Source organism: Trachemys scripta, chromosome 17, assembly GCF_013100865.1.
Source record: "Trachemys scripta elegans isolate TJP31775 chromosome 17, CAS_Tse_1.0, whole genome shotgun sequence".
NCBI lineage: Eukaryota > Metazoa > Chordata > Testudines > Emydidae > Trachemys > Trachemys scripta.
Window position 1 is genome coordinate 21,543,317 of NC_048314.1, and position 17,957 is coordinate 21,561,273.

The 17,957-nt window shown below is 42.1% G+C and overlaps 1 protein-coding gene across 2 annotated transcripts in view; it reads right to left on the reverse strand.

Moving 5' to 3' along the window:
• Window positions 1-1,903: 1,903 nt before the first annotated feature.
• STOM (stomatin) overlaps window positions 1,904-17,957 on the reverse strand; it is a 25,669-nt gene continuing 9,615 nt past the window's right edge. The window contains exons 2-7 of one of the 2 annotated variants that reach the window (XM_034793670.1): window positions 15,854-15,957; window positions 14,833-14,905; window positions 13,191-13,273; window positions 7,988-8,191; window positions 7,107-7,241; window positions 1,904-3,823 (exon numbers count right to left, since the gene is read on the reverse strand). In XM_034793670.1, the coding sequence (XP_034649561.1) occupies window positions 3,629-3,823; window positions 7,107-7,241; window positions 7,988-8,191; window positions 13,191-13,273; window positions 14,833-14,905; window positions 15,854-15,957 (794 nt within the window). In that variant the 3' untranslated portion in view covers window positions 1,904-3,628. The remainder of the gene's footprint in view (window positions 3,824-7,106; window positions 7,242-7,987; window positions 8,192-13,190; window positions 13,274-14,832; window positions 14,906-15,853; window positions 15,958-17,957) is intronic. The other variant, XM_034793671.1, reaches the window with a different exon arrangement.

Here is a 17,957-nt window from a genome sequence, read left to right on the forward strand (position 1 = left end):
GTTGGTACTCCCAGGAGAGCTGGTTTCATTGCTATAAAATACAGCATGCTTTTCCTCTGCTGAATGGAATAACCACTCTGGCCTTATTACTAACTGAGTGAGACGGAATTATCTGAGCTGGGCTTTTTATCATCAACAGCTGTTAGCGTCACTGCCCTGCAAAAGCATGTTGCTGTTTCTGCCACAAGAGACGCTCTGCAGGTTTCAGCCTACAGCACTCTGGTATTACAGAAAAGGCCTCTTAAAAAAAATAATAAAGCAGCGTAATGGTTCCATAAAGAACGCGCCATTGGGGAAATCTGTAGCAAGATCTCTTGTGGAAGAAAAAAGAGGATAATGCTAAAAGCAGCTGCCGATCAAATCAAGGCTAGGACAGGATCTCTGGATCTAAAGTGCAAATAAAAAAGTAGCCAAGACCCCTCAGCTAGAGAGAAAGGAATGGTGCTGTGTTATCGTGGCTCCCCTTCACACAGCTGTGCTTGAGTCGGTAAATGCGAAGTGTCCTAGCAGAATATTAAGTGGAGGGTAGGCCGGCATGTCTGCAGCTGCTCTTATGTTGGGAATGATAGTTTCACTCAGGCTGTAATTGTATCAGACTGGACACTCCCTCTCAATTCTCAAAGAAAATCTATTGTCATTTTTACATGAGAACAGTATAAAGTCCCTATAAAGATTTAGTTTTGAAGGCAGATACACCACAGTTGGCCTCTAGTTTTTAAAACAGCATAGTAACTGCTACTCAGTAGAACTATATTCAGCTTTTTTGGTCTGTGTTTCCTCCCTATTAAAAGAATGATCTGGGCTTCAGCTCACTGTAAAACATAGAAAAGTTGTGTGTTTCTTTACAAGTTAAGCAAATTGTTCGTTAGCAGCAAATTAAGAGGGTATCACTCCAGGTATCAACTCATACAAGAAGTGGTTTATATGGAGAGAAAAAGCGTCTTTGCCCTGGCTTTTCATTTGTATGAAACAATAGAGTGAGCTAAGGGGAAAGGTGCAATCAAAGGTTCATACACAGCCTTAGTACAGAACATTGAGCAGTGCTGGTTTAGAAGAAGGTGCTGGTTAGAATTAGGCACCAAGTTACTGTCTGTGTAATTGTGCAGCAGCTCTCTGGGTCTTTTCACAAATCCATAAAAACCTTTTCCCAGCCGCCCACAGTGATTTATCTCCCTGGACTCCAGAGCTAATGGCATCCCCTACTAACTAGCATGGGCAAATAGAGCTCAACTGCTAATTCTTACAGCTACAGAACAAATGCCAGGCACTCCAGTGCACTGAGCATTCAAATTAGACTTCGTATGTTCCAATATCTTAGTCAGTCAAACAGTCCAAGGCCTTGAGAAAGTGAGTGGATAGATCAGAGAGGAATGTGGATTTTTTTGTTTTGTTCAAGAGGAGGGCTGAGTTGTCCAGCTCTTGTCAACAGTATCCCTATGGGTGGCAGTCAAATGGTAGTAGAAAGAATTAAAGGCTCACATCTGTATTCCCAAAGAGGTAACAGCAGCTGTGTGGTTCAAGTCATTTATGTTGTGCATTACAAGTGAAAGGAGCTGGCGCATACTGCTTAATTACACGGTACCAAAACTGGACTCTTCCACCATAAACACCTCTTACATCGCCCGTATTACAGCTAAGAAGCCCTCATGAAAGGATTGCGTACTACATTTTGTCGTACAGGAAATCCTGACTTATAGCATGTAGGTATAAGAACAAGACAGACGAGTAGTCACAGACAACGGAGAATGGAGTGCTGCAGGAACGGTTCTTAATGCACATAATCAGTTTGTGGGGCAGTCAGAATTCATCCAGAAAATGTTGGTCAAGAACAAAAGGTGCTTTTTGGCTCATTCCATTACTAAATAGAAGTGATGTAAGCATAAAATGAATCACACTCGAGAAGTGATTGATCAAGAAAATACATACTTTATTAAGGGCAGCGTGATAACAAGGGCACTTTTGGAATCCATCATTATCTTTAGGTTTGTTTTTGTCCTTCATTCCAACTACCCCGTGCTTAAAGATGGGCCCAGCTCAGTGCAGTTGTTCCAGTGCAGAATCTGGCTCAACATCTCACCACAATCTCTAGTTACATCCGCTAAACAGGTGCAAGATATGGCTGTGAATTTCAGAGATAAGCAAGTGAAGGCGAGGATTAGCAGAACTGAAGAAGCCACATGCTTCTGGGGTTAGCTATATATGCAAATCACCGTGAGAATTTTAATTGCCTGTTTGCTCTCTCTGTTATGATCATTCGCTTCCAGCCAGATGAGACAGAGATTTGTAAAACTAGTAGCACTGCTCAGAGCAATATCAATTGGATACATCAAAGCAATGAAACTTCTAGTATTACACTAGAAAGGGAGTCAGAGGGAATCCAAACTACAAATAAGTATTCCAATTGAGATCAGAAAAAGAGAGGAGTTGCCTGAATGTTGAAATAGTGGACCAAATAACTAATTCTCTTTTCTTGCATCATTCTTTAAAACTGGAACATAGAACTGTTTAATTTGTACCATACATTGCACTAAGATTAACAAGGCAAAAAGTAAAAGGTTATGAAATCTTCACATAGTATGCAATCACAACTGTAAGTGTTGAATGTCAAATGTTGCTTTTCAGCAGAAAACAAGTAAAAATAGTCACCAATTTCCTCTAACAGACAGAAAAGCTGTGTATAGATCTTTTATACAACATGAAGTACAAGACTTTAAAATTACCTTATTTGCAAGAGATGCAAGTCTTAGGACTAACATACAGCACTTCAAATGGTTTACAAGCAGATTTAAAATCAAGACAAAAAAGGCTACTTATGTACAAACAAAACTCAGATTTTTTTTTAAAAAAGGAACATTCTTTTAAAAAGCGGATGCACAAATAAAGGCAGATCCAGAGACATTTTAAATTCTTTAAAAAAGGCATTAATCAATACAGACAGACAAACCGTGACAACTGGATAGCGTATACAAACACTGTATCCATAACTACAGTGTGCTCGTGCCTTTTCCGCTGTTACAGCAAGGCGGGGTGGAAAGTTTAATTTCAGCAGTGCTGGCAAACTGCTGCATCTTGCAAGAGGGAGGACTGCATTTTAAGAAGCCACTGACCTGATTTTCAGAGAGATCGAGTATACACATTGTTTTACTTTAGCAATTGGGCAGAACTGAAGGAAGTGTGTGTGGCTACCAAGAGATTCCAGCTTACATTCCCTCCACACCCAGCTCCAGGGACCCTTTTCTCTAAAGGGAACATCACCTCAGAGTGTGTGTGTGGCTGATGAGAGGTAACCACTTCTCTGGTGTGTGATCATCTCACAGCCCTTCCAGAAGTGAGCTCTTCACACAAAGTGGTCATCTCATTTGCAAACGGGATGTGTGTGCAGGTTAGAAACGCTTGTGACCCACAGGAACATTAAAACAAGCATCTATTTGAAATTAAGAGCAGAGTTTGTTTATATAAATTGCAGAAGATTTTGATCAGTCACACTCACATACACACTCAAGTATCACACAAAAAAGGCCCCTTTAAAGATCCCCTCTGCTAACATTGCTTTAAGCTGTAGCAGCTAATTTGGTTTCACAGACCAGTCCTGCTGGGGAAGATCCCTTTCCCACTACATCCCAACAGTTTAGCGTTTTGCACCCATGATGCCCTGCAGCATGTCTATGGGCAGGGGGAAGACAATGGTGGAGTTCTTCTCCGCAGCGATGGTGGTCAGAGTCTGCAGGTAGCGAAGCTGAAGGGCAGCAGGGGACTCTGAAATAACCATAGAGGCTTCTTTCAGGGCCCTGGAGGCGTTCATTTCACCCTCAGCCGCAATTACCTGAGGAAGAAAAATGCATGAAACAGCAGGTCTAGCACAGTGCTAAAATGGAGGCTAGTTTGACTATTTCAGTCTCTTCCGTTGTAAGACAAGACAGTGCTCAAATGAGAGAGCTTCAAACAAAAGTTTTGGGCACCCGTTGTGCAGATTTGGTTTACAACTTAAGAGATTTGTACCTTATGAATAGGGCCCTATCAAATTCACAATCCATTTTGGTCAATTTCACGGTCATAGGATTTTAAAAATCATAAATTTCATGATTTCAGCTACTTAAATCTGAAATTTCAGTGTTGTAGGGGTCCTGCCCCAAAAGGAGTGTTGTGTGGGGGGGGGGGGGGGGGAGGAGGAGTACAGTACTATTGCCCTTACTTCTGCGCTGCTGCTAGTGGCAGCGCTGCCTTCAGAGCTGGGCAGCTCAAGCGCAACGGCTGCTGGCCGGGAGCCCAGCGCTGAAGGCAGAGTCACCGCCAGCTCAGTGCAGGAGTAAGGATGGCCTGGTATGGTATTGCCACTCTTACTTCTGTGCTGCTGCTGGTGGGTCACTGCCCTCAGAGCTGGGCGCCTGATCAGCAGCCGCCGCTCTCCATCCACCCAGCTCTGAAGACAGCGCAGAAGTAAAGGTGACAATACCGTGACCCCCCCCTAAAATAACCTTGCAACTCCCTTTTGGGTCAGGACCCCCAATTTGAGAAACGCTGGTCTCCCCTGTGAACTCTGTAAAAGCACACAAAAGACCGGATTTCATGAGGGGAGACCAGACTTCACAGTCTGTGACACGTTTTTCATGGCCGTGAATTTAGTACTTATGAAACAGCTGCCAGGACCCTGCCAAACAACCCCCTTTAGGATCCAGCAGAAGGGACTATAGCACACGCTGCTGCTGCACCTTGTAGGCACTTCTTGTGGGTATTAGTGGAAACTGTACTGCAGAAACCTGAGCAGAGGGGCCAATTAAACCTGAATCCACTGCTGTGCAACAGAGCTATACGTTAAACATGGCTTCTACTGTAAGCTAAATCAAAGCACAATATTCTTTGACTTTACTGCTACACCCTGGGAGGGATTGGGATGGGATGGGAGAGAGAGGAATAAACTCGTCTTCATATTTCAGTGGCCTAAGATTCACTTTGAATATCAAACTATGAAACAAGCTGGGAGGTAGATATAAAGTGGTTTTCCTCAGATTTAAGGGTGACTGCAACATACTGAACAGCTAAACCAACATCAGAACTCATGATGATAGATCTCACCGGCTAGTAACCCCACTGGGGGTCCAGATCTGAGACTGTGCATCAATACCAGATCCCTTTAAACCCACAGAAGCCAGACTGGATAGGATGAGGGTGGTGGCATGGTGAATTATAGTGTACTGGGTCCTGAGTGGGGCAAGGTAGGTATGTGGAGGATACTTCTTTCTATAGAATATAGTCCACTCGGATTACTCTTGCAATGAGTCTCCATCCTTTTAACCATCAGACTAAGTGAAATTATTTGCAGATTTCATACTGTTTAGCTACCCCAGAACAGGTTTAGGAATTACCATTTGGAAATACAAGTTACTGCCTAGAACCAAGGCCTCTTTCTAGCTGCCCTCCCAAGTTCACCTTCCATAACTCCTAGCAATGAAATACAGATCTGCTCTTGTTTTTATTTTCCCACAGAAATATAAAAGAGTCTGAACAATTTTTAAACAGGAATATACAAGTGGCTCAAGAGGTCTCATTAACTATTTCCCTAGGGGTGGGTCTCTCCTCTGTCTGTATATGATAATTAAGGCTGTGATTTAATCCGAGTATTTTTAGTAAAAAAGTCACGGACAGGTCACGGGCCAAAAACCAAATCACAGCCCCTGACCTGTCCATGATTTATACTAAAAATACTCATGATTGAATCTTGGAGGGGCCCGCTGTGTGGGGGGAACCCGGTGCTGCTCCGGCCCCCGCTAGTGGGAGAGGAGTACGGGGGGGGGGGGGGGGGGCGGCCGCCCCGGCCCCCCCCGGGGGGGGGGGGGCGGGGGGGGGGGGGGGCGGCGGGGGGCGCGGCCTGCTGCCGCTCTGGCCCCCACCGGGAGGAGGGAGGCCTGAGGGGCCAGCAGCTGCTCCGACCGCCCCAGGACTGCTGAGTCCCTGGGGCCTGCTGCCCGGGGCTGCCAGCGCAGCGGCCAGTGGGGCTGGCTACGGGACCGCCTGAGCAACTGGCCCCAGGCATAGCTGCTTGGGCGGCCCTGAGGTCAGCTACACTGGCTGCTGCAGGAGTCATGGAGGTCACAGGAAGTCTCAGACTCCACGACTTCCGCAATCTCTGTGACAGACACGTAGCCCTAATGATAATGAATAAGAAGTTGGATGCCAAGAGTCAAAAGGGAAATAAAAGGATACCCTTAAGTCAAATGTAAGTTCCATAGCATCAAATGGACTATGATGAAACCTCCCATTGCTGAATGGTGATCTTCAGGTTTCAAAACGAAGATTTGTTTTTCTGATCAGACGAGGCTCTGAGCAGACTATTAACGTGTTCCTACTAGTGAGAGACAAACTTCTGAATCCCTGTCTCAGACTGGAATTCTTAAACACAACCTGCAGTTTCACACTCAAGCTAACTCAGTAAAAACAAAACACACAAAATGCTTCCCGGGTTCCCCAGAGGATCTGGAAACCAGCAGAGGGAGCAAGTTCCACAGCACAAGGTCTTTTCCAGTGAGAGAGCTTCCCAGAGCTTAGCAACAGGGCTGAGTTCCACCTAGCAAAACCAGAAGTCTCAGGGGATCTTAAATGTTTTACATCAGATTTTCCCACCCTACACTACAAGCAAAAGGGAGTAACACCACCAAATGGATGAAGACTACTTTACAAACATTTAGCCTCATGAGCTCCCTAATGCATTCGTTTCTTTTTCCCCCCACCCCCCAAATGGAGAAATGGAGACAGAGTATAAGGGACTTGCCTAAAGCCACAGCAAGTTAATAGAAGAGCTGGAAACAATGCAGAAGTCATGACAGTCTCACACTTCAGCCACTAGGTCACGTGATCTCTCAAGACTCCATTCTATTTACGTTTTTCAGAACTTGCTCTTGGGGGGAAGGTAGGGAAGGTTGGGATTTCAGGGTTCACAAAAGTGAGACTGATGGTGTGACCCAGGATGAGTGCTGGCTTCCAAAGACAGCTGTACCAGAATCTTGCCCTGCATACCCCATGCTATTCTGGCTGGAGATCTCCATCCGCAGAGAGAGCTTCACGTGACATTATTGATGAAAATGCAAAGTATGTTGAAGCTACTGTATTACCTTGGCTCTTGCCTCCCGGGCAGCTTCTGCTTCAGCAGCCATTGCTCTCTGTAGCTGGACTGGCAACTTTACATCCTTAATCTCCACGCGTTCCACTTTAATTCCCCATTCATCTGTTGCCTCATCGAGTGTGACCTGTTAAAGAGGCAAGACAAAGGTGCTAGATTCATTTACTTGGCTACATTACAAAAATCATGGGTAAAAAAAAAAATAATGTAGTGTTTAAACAAAGACACAGAACACATGAATTGAGTCAATAAATAATATTAATATTTGGACATCTCCTTGCACCTGAGGATCTCAATGCACTTAGCTGATGGTTGTGTCATCGTTGAACCATGTAATATCAAACATTTTGAGAAGGGAACACAAGCTGGTGGTCATCTCTTCGAACTAGAACATCGGCCTGAAATACTGGTGCAACCCACCCTTCAGGCAACAGTGGTCTTCCCTCTGTCCCAAGATTCTGTCTGCATCAAGCTGGGGAGGGTCTTCTCAAGGGTCCATGACCACGATTCTAGCATCCCTTTGCAGCAGTCTTCACAGCTCAGGGCAGGACCTTTTTATTAGAGTCAGGCAGTAGTTTTGCCTCTTTGGGATTATTTTTCTTTACTCCACCCTGCCACCTACAATTTTTAAAGCTAAAAACTAGATCTCATTGCCTCACTAGCCCATTATTGCCTCATTTGCTCCTTTTTATATTTGTATGCTGTCACAACAGCTCTCATGGAAGCTTCATACAAAACCCCAAATCCAAGGTTCACCTAGATATGCTCGGCTCTTCTCTGTACTGGTGTACAAGCCTGACCCTGCAAGGTGCTCATAGCCCTATAGTTCAGCTTTTCTGAATACAGAAGCAATGCACCCAGCACTGCTCATACCTGCATGCTGTGTGCAATTTCTTCTCGATCAGACAGGATCTGAGAGAGGTTCTTGGTCCCCAAAACATTCCTCAGGGTGGTTTGTGCCAGGAGCCGGGTGGCCGAGTCAGCATTTGTGATATTTGCAACAGCAAGGGTGGCATTCTGGACTTTGTAATAAACCACTCCATCCACGTTAACTGTCACAGAGTCCTTGGTAAGGATCTATAGGGAGGTAAGAAGTCTAATAATTAAGCAGAACAACAACGAAGAATGAAAAAGACAACAGAAGAAACTCTAATTATACTACTATGAGAGAGAAACGGGCCTATTTGAGTGGGGCCTAGTCTACAAGTTTCTATTTTCTTTAGGTTCTGTAAATTTTTTCTTCTTCTTCTAAGCTTAAATAGGATTTATATTAATAGAATCTGACAGGTCTTTTGCTCTGAGATGACCCTCATCCAATCAGGCCACCAATTGTCTAGCGCTCCAATTCTTTGCCAGCAAAAAGCCCAGAATATTTTAAGGAATACTAAGAGAACGAAATATGGATGAGTCTAAGTATGAGTGAAATAAGAAACAAGAAGCTATTACATCCCTGTTCACATCTAGAACATGTAGAAACTCAGAGGTACTTGACAATCTGTAACTCCGCAGACAAGGTATAAACTATCGAGCAGAGACAACATCCTCTGGTTCCCTGAATTGCAGTCCTGCCTCTGACGTTCTGAAGACCAGTGAACTCCAGTCACTCGCTTGGTTTTTTATTTTAATTTTTTCTTTTTCCTATTGTGGTTTGACAGGGAATGCTATCACCCCTAATTATGATTTTTCCTTTAATACTTTCTAAGATGTGAATGAGCAAATGTGTGTGTGTGAGAAATAGCATATGCGTATCCAAATTTTAAGTCCACCTTTAAATCACTTTGTGTTAACATGGACCATACAAATGTGTCTGTGCAAACTACTCTGCTCCCAAAGGGAACTTATGGGTTGTTAATCACTACGTATCATAGCAGAAATAAACTGGTCAGGGAATGAGTCAGCTGTAGAAGTCACCTAGTAACAGGGCACCTCCTTAGGTTTCCAGGGAGTGTACGTATAAAACTGATCATGTGTTACATTAACTTCATGAGTCATGTCTTGATCGGCTCATTGGATGAACACAATCAATAGTTGATTCCATTTTAACTGTAATTCTGATTTGATATTTGTGCTGTTTAATCCTTAATTAGTTCAGTAACAATTATAGTAGTTAGTAGTTTTGATTTAAAGGTTGCCTTTTCCTAATTTGTAATAAAATCCATCAAAATAATAAAGCTGTTTTTTTCTTTCAAAATTGCAACAAGAGTCACAACATTTTCTCTAGGGTTAAAGATAATTTAGTAAAGTATTTAAGAGGTACAGTTCTGTACCTAAATTTATATCTTTTTCCCTCACAATTATATGCTGGTAATACCATATGGGGAACAATCCTGAGTCTGCCAGGAGGGGGTAGTCCTAAAACTGTGGGTTGTTTCTATCTCAAAAGAATACAATGCGTAGGGGCACACATGTGTATGTATGTTTACATATATGCATATAAGTGAATGAACCATCTCAGGCTTAAACTCCTTTAGACTAGGAGGAATTTGGGGTCAAACTGCTTGTCACTGAAACGTAACTTTTTGCTAGGTTTGCAATAAGGTGTTATTGACCTCAAGGTCATGAGGTGTTAAAAATCCCCATATAGGTAAACAAAAACAAACAAACAAACCCTCAGTAAAAAGAGACATTTACACTAAATATACTTGTCCTACTTCGCTAGTTCCAGAATATTTCACAGAAGCAGAACAGACTAATCTGTCATAAGCAAAGTGGCAAGATAAAAGGACAGATACCATATATTAGAGAATGGGCAAACCTCATATTAGCACCCTGGACAGAATAGTAGTGTGAGGCAGCGTACATCATTGAGTGCCCAAATCCCTAGGTCCTTCTGTCAGGGGAGGCTCTGAGAACATTCAGAAAGCAATAGGGCTGAGAACTCCATGGTTTTTATTTAAATGCAAAGGTAGGAGTTTGGACCATTCCATTCACATGTGGTTAAGGATTGCTCTCTGGTTAAGAGCAAAAAAGCAGACAATCAAAATGTATAATGACAGAGGACTTGTTTGATATTTGTATATGTGGGGAGGTCACTTACAATGTGGGTGCCATCTCATAGTAGATATAGGGTGCTTGTGATTCTCACATCCATGGTACATTACTTATGAGATTACACTCATCAGATAAGATGCACCTGACTATGTGTGTCAATATATAAAAGAAGAACAAAGTAGGTGACCTACTTAGTAACCAGATAGGAAAAAAGGAAGTGGTATTTTTACTCTGCTCTTTAAAAAGAATGCCTCAAACAGGAATTTCCATGTAGGTGTGGGTAAACCAGAAGACAAATCCATTAGTCAGTGCAAAAAGAACAGGAGTACTTGTGGCACCTTAGAGACTAACAAATTTATTAGAGCATAAGCTTTCGTGGGCTACAGCCCACTTCTTCGGATGCATATAGAATGGAATATATAGAGGAGATATATATACACACACACACATACAGAAAGCATGAACAGGTGGGAGTTGTCTTACCAACTCTGAGAGACCAATTAAGTAAGAGGAAAAAAACAAACAAAAAAAACTTTTGAAGTGATAATCAAGATAGCCCAGTACAGACAGTACTTATTCTCACACTTCTTATCAATTTGTCTGTACTGGGCTATCTTGATTATCACTTCAAAAGTTTTTTTTTGTTTTTGGTTTTTTTCCCTTCTTTCTCTTACTTAATTGGCCACTCAGGGTACGTCTATACTTACCTGCTGGTTCGGCGGCAAGCAATCCATCTTCTGGGATTGATTTATCGCGTCTTGTCTAGACGCAATAAATCGATCCCGGAAGTGCTTGCTGTCGACGCCGGTAATCCTGCTCTGCGAGAGGAGTAGGCGGAGTCGACGGGGAAGCCTGCCTGCCGCGTGTGGACCCACGGCAAGTACCTTTAAGTTCGAACTAAGATACGCAACTTCAGCTACGTTATTCACGTGAATAACGTAGCTGAAGTTGAAGTATCTTAGTTCGAACTGGGGGCTTAGTGTGGACCAGCCCTCATAGTTGGTAAGACAACTCCCACCTGTTCATGCTCTCTGTATGTATGTGTGTGTGTGTGTATAATTATATATATATATATATACATACATACACACACACACACACACACACATATATATATATATATATTCCATTCTATATGCATCCGAAGAAGTGGGCTGTAGCCCACGAAAGCTTATGTTCTAATAAATTTGTTAGTCTCTAAGGTGCCACAAGTACTCCTGTTCTTTTTGCAGATACAGACTAACACGGCTGCTACTCTGAAACCTGAAATTAGTCAGTGCTTATCTGACAAAACAGAAATGGCCATATAAACCAATCTAGCCTGCGACCCTGTCTCAGCAGTGGCCAATGCCAGCTTCTTTAGAGAGAAGTGTAAACCCCCCAATAAGATACCTTGCCATAGAAAGTTATACAATAGAGAGAGGTTTCTGCCAGTTAATGCCCAAGGTACTGATAAGCCTTGCAAGTATTTTCCCCAATACGTGCAACTGCAGATGCTTTTCTTCTGAATAATCCTTTTTGCAATCTTATTGGTGTAGGACATTATGGAGACAAATAGCTTAATTACATGTTGCATAATCCAGCACTCCAAGTATAGCAAGAGGCAATCAATTTACATCAGTTTATAACACCCCCATCACCTACTTAACACAGAGAAAGGACTTTGATATTTTCCATTCTCCTCTTTAAAGCACGTGTTACAAAAGTACATACATAGGAATAGGAAGGCTCAACACAATACTTAACTGTGCTCTTCCCTCTCTGAGCATAAGACAGCTTTGACTTTGGCTGGATGAGGAGGTTTTAAATTGCTCTACTATTCGACGTGCATAAATACAATGTAAACTGCAAACACTCATACGATAACTTAACCAGACCCTGGGGCAGAAGCCCTCTCTCTTCTTCAGGACCGAATGTTTATATCGCTTCTTAACGGTTCAAAGGAGAGAGGAAAATACTGTGGTTTGCCAAGGGACACACAGCTCTGCATTCAGATGCTTCCACAGAGATGAAAAGAATAGCTAGAATGGTACTGCTTAAAAGCACCACTTCCCAAGCAGCAGCAAGGTTATGACTTTTTTTTTTTTTTTTGTATTGTGAAAGCACTGAATTTGGCTCTCCTTGTAAACAGGAGGAATGGGAAAAAACACTTCAAAACTACTCTAGAAAAGCTTGTGAGTAACCACTCACATCAGCTGGCTACTTAAGAAATTAGTTTTCCCAGCGAGAAGGCCTAATGGATTTCATCTGGCCTGATACCAGTTTTATTTATTGCTTTTCTTATGGCTGTTGATAACGGAATGAGACATGGATTTGCCAAGCATCCACTGCATGCTTTTAATTGGACTAAGATGTCATATCTGGATTGCAGTGGGAATGGTACACTGCAGAGACTTTCCAAGCAAGTTCTAATGATCTATTATGTTTGTATTATTATTTAATATTTATAAGCAGCGCAAGAGACACGCTTGGCATTTAATTGAGAGAACAAAGACACCGCCTCTCTCCAAGGAGTTTATAGTCAAGGATAGATACAACGAAGTGTGACTTCGGGAGAGATGATCTCTGGCAACGGAAAATGACATACAAAATAAAGTCATGAGGCTGCTTATAATGTTAGTTCCTTTTAAGATGATAATAAAAACACACTACACTGTGCAGGGCTGGGAAAAGTAGAGTACATGTCTAAGGGATTGTGGCCTTTGAGAAGGGTCATGGAGGAGGGGGCATGTGGTCTGCTTGGCCAGCTACACTTGCTGCTCTTACACCTCAGAATACATTAGTTACAAACTTGTTGGAGCAGTAACCTCATAAGGAAAGAGTTTTGAATGTGTCAGATCACACTGCTCAGAATCCAAACACACAAAGTTCCACTGGCATGTTTTACAAAACTGATTTGATCAATACCAACAGATTTTAATAGGGCAATAGCTGGAGAGAATTCCTTGGAAAACATCTCTTGGTAAATCAGGAAGTAGAAGGGGGTTCAGAGAACCTTAAAGAGAAGAAAGGGGTACAGAGTGTTGAACTCTGTTTACATTTGATAATAAGTAAAGACACTACCTAGAAAAAGGGGAAAACTTACCTCCTGGGGAGGTATATCAAATGAGATTGTCCTCATATCCACCTTGATGAAGCTGTCTGTGCAGGGCAGGATGAAGAATAGACCTGAACACAAAAATCCACCCCATATAATGAGACAGTGGACCATTTATACAAGTTTATTTTAGCAACAATTTGTGATCATCTCATCCTAGTTCAATGTTTCTAGACAGTTTGTCAGGATCCTGGCAGCTTTTTATTTTTATTTTTATTTTTTTTTATTTTTACACTACAAGGGTTTTGCACTGCAGTTAGTGGATCTTAAATTGGGTTCAGACATTATCAGGGGCCAGATTTTCAAGAGCTTAGTACTCTCACTTAGGATTTTCAAGAGATATCAACAATGTGTGACAATGCATTCAGCTCTTCTGAAAATCTGACTCTCCTTTAGGGAGTTGAGCTCTTTTGAAAATCTGGTTACAAGTGGCTACTTGGCACTGGGGAGGGGATGTCATTATTTACTTCCCATGTCCAGACATGGGGAAAACATTCCAGAAGCACCAAGATCGTGGGATAATATGACAGGAAATTAGTGCTTCTGCTGCTCATTCCCAGCATTAGGCTTGACAGCTGAAATCAATGTTGTAATCCTTTAAGGTCTTGGCACCACTTCTAAGGTACACAGATAAAGTTTTCAAAAGTATCTAAGTGACTTAGGAACCTAAGTCCCATTTTCAAAAGCATCTAGGCTCTTAAGTCATGTAGGCATTTTTGAAAACTTTACCCCACATATTAATTAAAAAAAAATGCCTTCATTTGATTAGATTGCTTGTTTCATACACTGTTCCCTATTCTCCCCTAAAAAATATGCATAGCCCAAGGAGGGCTGGATGAGACTCACTTCATAGGAGGGGACAGGGAAGCTAGGGAGTCACTGCTTGTAACATACTACTCACTGGATAAGCAGAAGCCTTCATTCTCAAGGGCTATGAATCCAGTGCCTTTAATGTAATTCATTTAAGGTTAAACTACAAGGACTCCTATTTTATCACTCCCTATAAAATTACAACAATTTATAATTTTATGTATTTATTAGGCACGTTAGCCCTCAGACCCTGAGCACCCTAAAGGCAGAGCATGTTCCAAAAGAAATCACAACCGGTATAAAGAGTTGAAGCCTGGATATCCAAATAGCTTGGGGGACAGGGAATCACTGTATAAACAAAGAGCTATTCGATGTAACCAATGCAAGTTGAAGACATTACCTCCACTAAATATAATTGTGGCTACTTGATAAGAGGAGTTTTACTGAAATTAGTTTGAAAGACACATCCAACACCATACAGTCCCTCCAATAAATTAGAGAGGGAAATAAACATTTCTTCAGTTTTGCTCAGAAAGTTGCCACCATTAAACTCCAATTTATATTGAGGGGACCTGACATATAATATAATTTTGAAATATTTTATTTTCTAGGCAATTAATGTTTACCTTAAGCTAAGACAGGCCACCCGATGCCTATTTGTTTGGGTTAAATTTCAAAGAAATCCATTCATTCATTTGGTGAGTCATTTAAAAAAAGTACCAAGCTAATAAAGTGCCTTTACACTGCCAATGTGCTTTCATCTTGCAGACCTCATATAACTGAATCACATGCCTTATGCTGGATCCTACATAGGACTGACCTGGTCCTTTTGCTCCACCCCTTCCGATGCGTCCAAGTCTAAAGATGATGGCTCGCTCATATTCCTTTATGATCTGTAATGAGAAATCAGATGTTTAATACAAAAGTCTCCATCAAGAATTTAGATACAATATCTTGGCTTCTAAATATATTAAGGATAACTCTGAACAGTCCCTGGTCTTGCAGAACGTAACATGCACACTTTTCATGTCCTCACCCCAGCTGTTCTAAGCAACAAATACTAAAGGGGGTTATCTGTCAGAAAAATATTCTAAAGGATTAAATCTTTTGGGATGTGGAGTAATTTTCCAAGGAGAGAGATGGCAGCTCTGTCACCTGAAGGGGGACAAAACATTGGAAATACACTATCAGGAGCACTACTGCACTGAGGCGGGGCAGATGGACTAGATAGGGTCTAATGGCCTTTCCATTTCTAATTTTTCAGGTTGTGTTGTGTTTTTTTCTTTTTAATAAAAGGTTTATAATTTCCTGTGCCCCAACTGAAATGCATTCAAAAAACTGAGATTAAGCCAAAATATAAGCATTTTCCCAGGGTCTAGAAACCCCAAGCTTAGGGAATTGAGTGATGACAACCTTGTAAGTGCTTGTCATTCCATTATAAATGTAAGGAGTGGCTCCTCAAAATTAATACTTGTTCTTGCTATTATTTTGACCCTCCAATGCAGTTTAGACAGGGATGAAAATTTGAGATTCCTCTCTTCTCCCGCAACCTCTCAGCGTTCTCCCTTTCCTCTTCTTTCCTACAGAGTAGTAATTGAGATGCCACTGAAATTAGCTTTCTGACTGATATTACAGAAACATGGCAATTCTTGTGTGCTGGGCTTGAATACACTGAGATGTTAAGGATTGTCCTTAACCATGTATTATGGTCAAAGTAAGAGGGATCAGGACCAGCTGGGTTTTGAGACAAAACAGTGAATTGGACAATGTTGTTAAACTATTAGGAAACAATCTGCGCTTTTTTTAAACTTTGGATCAAACTTTCACGTGAACATCTTTACCTTTATGCACAGCCAGATTGAGACTGGAAAGGTAATAAGGACGAGGAAGAATGAAATGATCACTAGCAACCATCCACACACACCAAGGCTAGTGTCGGTCTCTTCTGGAAGAGAAATGTAGATATTTTAATAGTTAAAACAGAACCATCTTTGTTCTATTAAATCATTAAAATTTAAAGATACAACTACACATTCCATGCTATAAATCATCATGAGAAACATCCCTTAGGACAAAGCCAAACCTCATTAGAATAAGAGCATGTTGGCCACATTATGGACTTAATTCTGCTTTTGCTTCCACTGACGTCTCTAAAGCTGCATTTGTAAACCTCAGAGAGCAGAATTGGGGCAAGTGAATGAAATCACAGAATTGAAGTATGTTTAATCCACGTACCTTAAAGATATGAAGATATAAATTTAAGACACTGCAATATTTTACCCAAATCCTTTTCCTCTCTCTCTCTGCCAAGAAAGATTGTGAATTTAATAGTAGAAACCTGTTTGTCAGGCTGATTTAGAAGCAAGAAGAAGAACACATTGCTATGTTTGCCCAAGAAAGAGGTAAAATACCAATTGCTTCTGCAAATAATTCTAGTGATTTACACCACTGAATCCTGAGTAACCTATCACAGAAGGTGCCAAGTGCTGCAGTTTCCCTCCTCCCCCCACAAAAAAAAAAAAATCACCTGAAGACCCAAGAAGATGCCCATTCTCAGAGCTGTCCTATCAAAAACAATTCTAGAAAGGAGGATGAGATACAATGCTTAGGGAGCTCCTTGGCCCCTCAGCAAAGGACATGTTCCTGCTCAAGGGTCTTCATATTAGAGGAATACATGCTAGTCCTCTGCTGTGAAATGGCTGCCCTCTCTCTCACCCAGACTCTACAAGAAAGGTTTCCTGGAGCAAAGAAGAACAAGAGCCAGTAGTTCTGAATGGTTCAGAGCTTGAGAAGAGTCTGCCAACTGCCATTAGGGTGATGCTGAGCTGTCAGGTGCAGACATGAAAATGGACACTCATTGAAGAGGAAGTTCCTTATCATTCCGGCTAAGAGTCTCAACTACCGTCCAAAAGTCTCTGTTGCCAACTGTAGAGTTCCCAGGGTGAAACTGATCACGGGCAAAAGCTGCATTGATACTAGGGGATTAAAACCACCACTATGCCACTGAAATTCATCCCCACCATCACCCCCACTCCTTAGCCTGTTAAAATCCTTAAAAACAAAAGTTCTGACATGTAGTACAAGAACATGTATTCAAAAAATAAATAATGAAATAAAATTAAAAAAAAAATCACAATGCTAAGATGCGTCTGCTAAGATACACATAACACAATACTTTAACATCTAAATTATAAGACTTTCCTTTGGACCATGCTTCTGGGTTTTGCTATATTCCACAAACATCAAAATGGTGCATGCTCAACTGTAAACAAAAAGTCTTTTTATCCTGACATAATTGCCATTCTACGCAAACTCCGCTTTTCAATCCATTTCACAGGACCTGGGATTTATTAAGCAATGGACTGTGCTAACCAGATGTTGGAGTTCTAAGAATAGTGGTCAGAGAATCTATCAGCTTCAGCTGGGTTTTATTTGAAGACTTGTGTGTCTTTCCCCTCAGGAAACACACAACTGATTATTTTCTATACTCAATAAAATTACAATTCCCTTTATAAGGGGTGGCCAACCTGTGGCTCCGGCGCCACATGCGGCTCTTCAGACGTTAATATGCGGCTCCTTGTATAGTCACCGACTCCGGGGCCGGAGCTACAGGTGCCAACTTTCCAATGTGCCAGGGGGTGCTCACTGCTCAACCCCTGGCTCTGCCCCAGGCCCTGCCCCCACTCCACCCCTTCCTACCCCCTTCCCCGAGCCTGCGGTGCCCTCGCTCCTCCCCCCCAGAGCCTCCTGCACGCCACGAAACAGCTGATTGGGGGGTGCGGAGAGGGTGGGGGAAGCGCTAATCAGTGGGGCTGCCGGTAGGTGGGAGCTGATGGTGGGGGCTGCTGATGTATTACTGTGGCTCTTTGGCAGCATACATTGGTAAATTTTAGCTCCTTCTCAGGCTGGCCACCTCTGCCCTATTATATATATATATATATATAT